The 7658-nt window shown below is 33.8% G+C and overlaps 1 protein-coding gene across 1 annotated transcript in view; it reads right to left on the bottom strand.

Annotated features, from left to right (window-relative positions):
• Positions 1-3336: 3336 nt before the first annotated feature.
• Positions 3337-7658, bottom strand: part of LOC137654558 (transmembrane protein 151B-like) — a 196605-nt gene continuing 192283 nt past the window's right edge. The window contains exons 7-10 of the mRNA XM_068388288.1: positions 7404-7525; positions 7067-7142; positions 6552-6761; positions 3337-6367 (exon numbers count right to left, since the gene is read on the bottom strand). Coding sequence (XP_068244389.1) covers positions 5795-6367; positions 6552-6761; positions 7067-7142; positions 7404-7525 — 981 coding nt within the window. The 3' untranslated portion in view covers positions 3337-5794. The remainder of the gene's footprint in view (positions 6368-6551; positions 6762-7066; positions 7143-7403; positions 7526-7658) is intronic.

Raw genomic sequence — 7658 nt, 5'->3', positions numbered from 1 at the left:
GACGTTCGCTTATGACCTATATTTCGAAATAAAACACATATACTGTAACTGCAGTTATAGGTGTTCAAAGTAAAAAAAAAAAAGAAATAACAAAAATATTATAGTTTATTGAACTGTCGTAACATTTTCTAAGATAATGTTACGAGATGAAAGAAAGTATATAAATCCTAAATTGGCAGGTTTAATGCAAAACTTTCTGTTCAAGCTTTAGACAAACTAGGTCACACGTTTCAAAATAGTTAGATTCTTCTTTTAGTCAAAATAAAAAAAAAATAAAGAAAAAAAAGGATTAGCTTAACTTGAAAGTAATAACCTTCTTCTTCCAAGCTCTCGACAAACTAGGTCACACGTTTCAAAATAGATTCTTCTTTTAGTCAAAAAAAAAAAAATAAAAATGAAAAAATATAAAATGAATAGCTTAACTTGAAAGTAATAACCTTCTTCTTCCGAGCTCATCAACAGTCGTTCCTTATTTTTTAAGCAATATCATTTTCAGACGCGGAATGCGACTCTTTATTATCTTTTATGATAACACACGTCTGTTATATTGTCTTCTTTTCTGCATTGAAGAATAAACTTTCGTGTTGCCTTCTTGATCAAGTTGCAAACTCCAACTGATTTAATACGCTGCTCTCTGACTGTGTTGATTCTAAGACTGAAGTTTAAATCAGACCTACTTCGTTATTTACCAGTGGTTGGGTATAGTTTCCACTGCATGCACCCACACCATTTATCTTGGTGGTGATATGAACAAACTTTGGTAATCATGGAAGTAGGGTCACTAGTTCGGAAGATCTCGCCTAATGCACAAAGGCACCGATTAGCATATAAATGAAATACTGCTCATTAGATAGATTGTTCATCTTATGTAGGTCACAGGAAGTAAAGAGCTTTTGATATAATATGAAATATAGAGTATAAATTAATGAAATATCAGGATAATTTATTGATATGATCATTTCAACATTTGTTATAGTGTTTTTATGAGAAACAGAAGTTGGGCAATTAATTATACATTTTTTTTATACAACTAATACTTTAGAGAAACTGCTTGAAAGTTGATATGGAAAATATCTCGTCTGTTATTGAAGACAAGTATTTCCTAACTGATGTCATTTTTATTGCATCCTATTTATCTGGAGATGTTACGACGGCATTCCTTAAGTAATCAAGTTATCAAGTTTGACGTTTAGATGCCAAAGGTCAACTCGTCGATAATCATATCAGTTACTTGTACGTAAGGATAAAGTGACAGAGGTATGCGCTTATGACAGCAAGTTCGGACGTAACCTTCTCATAATCATTTCTGGATCAGATAATCCTTTCGAAGAACCTACATCCATCTCAGATATTCGTTAGGCTCTGTTTTTTTAGTTATTTAGTTATTGCAATACATCATGGTTTTGTGGAATCTATGTATTGTTCTCTTAATGCATACTGTAGAGAACTGTCAAGTTTTTGGAAATGATGTAAACTCAAAAGGTCTCTCTCTCTCTCTCTCTCTCTCTCTCTCTCTCTCTCTCTCTCTCTCTCTCTCTCTCTCTCTCTCTCTCTCTCTATATATATATATATATATATATATATATATATATAGAGAGAGAGAGAGAGAGAGAGAGAGAGAGAGAGAGAGAGAGAGAGAGAGAGAGAGAGAGAGAGAGAGAGAGAGAGAGAAGAGAGTCTCTCTCTCTCTCTCTCTCTCTCTCTCTCTATATATATATATATATATATATATATATAGAGAGAGAGAGAGAGAGAGAGAGAGAGAGAGAGAGAGAGAGAGAGAGAGAGAGAGAGAGAGAGAGACGTTTATAGTCGAACTGAAAATAAATATGGTTTTTCGTTATCTTTATGGTTGAAGGTTAACTATCGGAACTTGGTGTGCGATTTTTACCGCTATTTTCTCTTGAAATACCGTTGCTGATGTAACTGACTCCAGATGTCAATGAAAGGTTATATAATGCAGACCAGCCGCAATTAAAGGTCAACTCTAAAGAGGATCATTGAGTTGTTTACGAGTCTCTCTCTCTTATTAGAACCTTTACTGTTGACTACTGTATTCAATGAGACGCTTATGTAATTCTTTGAATTTTATCATATGTTGACAATCTGTAGAAAAAAAAAAAAAACAAGTAACCTGGGGAATGTCGTGTCAGGTCAATTTGGAAGAATCAAATCGTGTTAGGTGGTTGATTAAAGTATAAGACAAAATTTACAAAATTCTTTGGTAAGATTGGAAAATTTTTGAATCTTGAAGGTATAGATTTTATTTTTATCCGAACACTGGCTCTCTTTTTCAATGAAGAAAATTGTAGACTTTATTATCCTTTTCTCGGAAAATGATGCAGAATATGAGTTCAGTATAAATTGTGTTTTTATGGATTGCTAATACTTTGGAACTAACATACTTAAGAGAACAACGTTTGGCTCATATCTACATGAACTGAGAACTAAATGCCTTTTGATTACTTTACCTTTTGTCCATTATTAGCCTTAAGCTAATTTCCTGGCAAGTGAAAATACGAGTAAAATAGTATTATATTTTATTCCCACAAGTCACAGAAGCATTTAAAGCTGCCTCACACTGTCATTCACAATTCACAGACATATAACAGCATTTCTTTGCAAAATTTGTACAACAGCGCAGCTGTCTTTGAAGACAGTCAAATCACCATGCATTTGTATCCAAAATGTTCACATGGTCTTAGCAAATATTATTTATGCCTGATATTATGGATTTGGTTTACTCTCATTCATATATTGTAGTACGAGAGGTTCTTATCATTCATGTGTGTATATATATATAATATATATATATATATATATATATATATATATATACACAGTATATATATACACATATACATACACAGTATATATATATATATATATATATATATATATATATATATATATATATATATATATATACAGTATATATATACACATATACATACACAGTATATATATATATATATATATATATATATATATATGTATATATGTATATATATATACAGATATATATATATATATATATATATATATATATATATATAGTATATATAAATATATATATATCTGTATATATATATATATATATATATATATATATATCTGTATATATATATATATATATATATATATATATATATATATATATATCTGTATATATATATATCATATATATATATGTATATATATATCTGTATATATATATATATCATATATATATATGTATATATATATCTGTGTATATATATATATATATATATATATATATATATATATATATATATATATATATATATATATATATATATATATATATACACGGTATGGTATGATGTCTGCAATGCTTTTTGTTTGGTAGTCTTAATTACTTGATTACTAGTTCGATAAAATGGCTTCTGCGGTTTAGGTTCAAAAAAGGTTTTTGTATCTCTCGTATCTGAAGAGTCGAGTTGCATCCCTCACTCACTTTAAATTAGTGTCCGCAATGAATGGTCCATTTAGCGCAATGATCACTTGTCATAATTACTAGTAAGATCATCGTATGTCAGATTTTATTTATATCCAACCTGACACCATGAACAAACATTTGCTCTGTTAAACGGATAATATTCAACAAATATGAACAGCATTTATTTTTTTTTTTACATATATCTGATGACAATCCTAACGGCTATTTAGACCTGAGGAGAACATGTCCTCACATTCTGTACATGTTATACCAATCGATGTATGAACCTAAACAAAAATATCCTATATATATGTTCGTAAAGCTTTGTATTGTATATACACAGCACCATATAAGATGACATAAAATCCTGCCATGGAAGCATATGTAATCAGCAAAGGAAAGCGCCTATGTTTTGATTAAATATCTAAGCTTAAAAATGGGGTTTGTTCTGGATTCCGAAGGGGAAGTAACAATGCCGTAAAGGTTACAGCCGTCAAAAAAGTACTGTTGGGGATTTTTAAAATTATGATGATTTTTTTTTCTTTATGATTTACTTCAGATATCACTCTCCTCACGAAGGAAAATGGTGGTTATGAAACCCCTTTCAGTGACCCATGACTCTTGTAATCACTTTATGGCATACATGAGCTTTATGACATCTTAGGTTATACATACGACAGACATAAGATTCAAGGCTGGCCTAAGCTCCTTGCCTCTCAAAAGCTTTATAATAACTGACGTGAGCGCCTTGACTGTCAAAAGCCATTATAATCGCTGTTAGGTTAACTGTTGTCGTATGGTCTCTGACTGTCATAAACTCGGTCTGAGCTCTGTTTTTCTCAAGCTTTGAAGAATCAGTAATTAAAGAAAAGATTGATACGAATGTGTGAACTGAAGACAGCTGTTTGGTCACATAAATAATAGACGATACATAATGTGCATGGAGCATAGGATGTATATATTCAAGCAAGGAATTGTAAATCTTATTTAGGACAAAATATGAGCTCATTACATTAGAACATAAACTGACTTCAGTAGGTGAATACAAGCCTTAAAATTATATATTGTGGTTATCAGGCACATTGAGATAAAGCATAAACAATGCTAATTAACCTTAATATGTGATCATGTGATGTTTTATAGAGCTTGTTGTCTTCAGCAGCGGCATAATATGTTAGTAACATAACTCTATCTTACTGCCAGGCTAAGTTTATTAAATGATGTTAACATGAATAAAGAATAATAATGGTAAAGAATGTTTATAATTTGTAAACAACCAATTTGAATGAGATGAAAATTTTACTTGACATGTATAAAAAGAATATGCCTTCTGTAATAACAACCGCGATTGTTGTGCTGGAAATGTTGTGCATTTGGTGTTTAAGAAATTGTATAACAAAGTAACAATCACTACTACAACAAACGTCCTTCTAAAATCTACAATAATATCTTCAAGAATTTTTTTTTTCTCTTGCAGATAAAAACCTCAACTAGCACTAAATCTAAGTATCGTAAGCGTTTCTTCATATGTTTTCCACCATGACAGTCAATGATGGTACAGCCCTTACCCTCCCTTTGCCCTTCCATCTCTGTGGGCTTTAAGAATGGATGTTCGTGATGTGTTAGACCACGATTTACAGGTATTCAAATTTGACTATATAATGTCAGTCCTTTAGTTATTTTTTTTTTCATTTTCATTATTTATTTACGAGTTTAAGTTTTATTTCATGCTAGAATTTATTCCCTGCATTATCAAGATATAAGGTCTTCGTACAATGAATTACATTTAAGTTTTGTTGCGACGCTATACCGTATAGAAATATTCGGTTGTTTTCGTTAGTATCTAATTAAAGTAGAATTATGTTAAGCTATTTGATGACACATGTTAAATCCTCCAACTAACTTCATGGACATGAATTGCTTAATGTACACCTACAAAAACCTCACAGACTTCCAATCTGAAGGTCACTTGTCCCTTGTTTATGATATACAAAATGTTCTTATAGTCTCTTGAATGCAACTCCTAAGAGCGTGATCGTCATGACTCCATACGAGTTATTAAAGGGCTTCGGGAAAGGTGGAAGTCATGATGGTAACATTTCAAAATTCAACAAACTGCTATTCTCAAGTTTTAAAAATTGATCGCTTCGTATTAAAATTGGTTACGTATCCATCAAATTTACCAACAAACTTTGCAGCCTTCAAGATCACATCTCAAAGACACAAAATCCAAATTACAGCCAAAAAGTGCTTCGAATACACTTCCAAAAATTCTGAGTAGATACACAGTCGATATGACGCCATTCTAGACACGTTCGTAACGATCACGGTCGGTCATAGCTGTGTCTCAAGGTCGTAGTGGCACGAGTGCCTTGGAAGCGCCAGGCGAGGCGTCGAGGGAATATCCCTTTCGGTATGAGATCGGCGAAGCGGAGAGGGGGACATGGAACCCAGGAGAGGAGCAGAGACCCTCAGAGCGTCATCGTAGTTTGGCGGTGCTTCCGTGGGCGTTGTGCAACCGCGCCCTTGGAAGGGGTCTATGGGTGTATAGGGTACGAGAGGAGAAGGGTGGTATAACAAGTATCCATTATGCAGAGAGGTTCGCGATGTAGCGGCGCCGACAGGCGAACCTGGAGTAAGTTCTGAGCCTACGCTGCACGAGGATGCCTCGGTCAGTAGGTTGGCACCGCCATTCTGGATGTTTCCGTTGGCATCAACGGAGGGCGTTAGTATTGCCGGCGGCGTTGAGCCGGCGTCCATGAGAAGGGCTTCGCTGTAGGATGGCACGAGCGTGCAGTTGTTGGCAATCGTCATCTCGAGGTCGTGGCTGTCGGTCGCAGCCGAGCCCCTAGAAGCACGTCCGCCACTAACTGGAGTCGTGTAGTTTACACCAAACAACTTTGTAACCTATGGGGAAATGAAGATAACGTATATCAGTGCCTTTATGCTTCTGTTGTTCACATTTTACAATATAAATATAATTATCCAAATCGGATCAATGTTCAGACGCAACAAGGTAATAATTGTATTTCAAATAAGTCTCTTCGATGGAAGCTCTTGAAAACCCGCACATTTAATCAGAGTTCCATACCTGATAATGTATGTAGGCGGTGTTGTACTCTATTACTAAGCGAAGAGGCCACGAAAGCAGGAGTAAAGATGCCACCCAAAATACAAAATGGCGGGTATACCAAGGAAGCTTCTTTGTATCCCTTCTTGCAATCACGAATTCTTTGAAACTTACGTTGGTTAAATCGAGACCCTCTCTCATCTCCATGTAGTCATTTCTCCTTTCATTTTCCTGACGGGGAAGCAAAAAATTATTATCATTTACCTCTTGATAAAGCAGAATTGATTGACTTTAGCATAACCGAGTCATTAACCTGTAAAATAAGTAAGCCAGATATTAAGGCGTAAAAGAAAAACCTTCTCACGGCGAATTAGCGTTGATGATGAGTATCTACCAAGACCTACAGAATAGGTAGGTCTTAGTATCTACTTTCTGAAATAGGTTTACCCCTAAAAAACTAGTGTGGCAAGGATTCAGATGTGACATGCATATGACTCACATATGGGTATATATAGAAACATCGATAAAATTATTACCTGGAAGAACCTAGCTCTCTGTTCCTCAAATTCATTCGCAGTTTCAAGGTTGGCGAAAGCAAATCCTTTGGAAAACCTGCATTGGATGGAAAGAGGTTAATACAGGAGGGAAAGATAAATTTTTCGTTATGTGCGATCCACAGATAATTTAAGTTTAACTAACTACAATCTGTTCAGGCGAGATTTATTTAAAGTTGAAATGAAAGCGATAGATTGTTATGACATAGAACATAATAGAAGAACGGCATCTATATGCAATATATCTTATATCGACGTACACAAGAACATACGAACATGCAGATTTATGCACATATACGAGATCTGTTCAATACCGTACCTTATCTTAGTGTAAGAGTATTTTGAGAGGTCCACTAATCTTTTGGAAATATCTTTCACCCCACAGTTATAAAACGTAAAACAGGTACCAGCAGCGTATGTGTTCACGCGTTCATAAAATACCTGTTAAAGAGAAATTGATATGTTTGACTTGAGCGAACTGTAAATGATAATTTTAGAGGTATTTTATTGAGAAATCTTTCGAATACATCTGTTCATTCATAGATTAGATGAAAGGAAGTTTTCAACCTTTTAA

The sequence above is a fragment of the Palaemon carinicauda genome, chromosome 15, assembly GCF_036898095.1.
Source record: "Palaemon carinicauda isolate YSFRI2023 chromosome 15, ASM3689809v2, whole genome shotgun sequence".
Lineage (NCBI taxonomy): Eukaryota > Metazoa > Arthropoda > Malacostraca > Decapoda > Palaemonidae > Palaemon > Palaemon carinicauda.
Note: the sequence above shows the minus strand (reverse complement) of the source record. Positions and strands in the feature narration are given on the sequence as shown.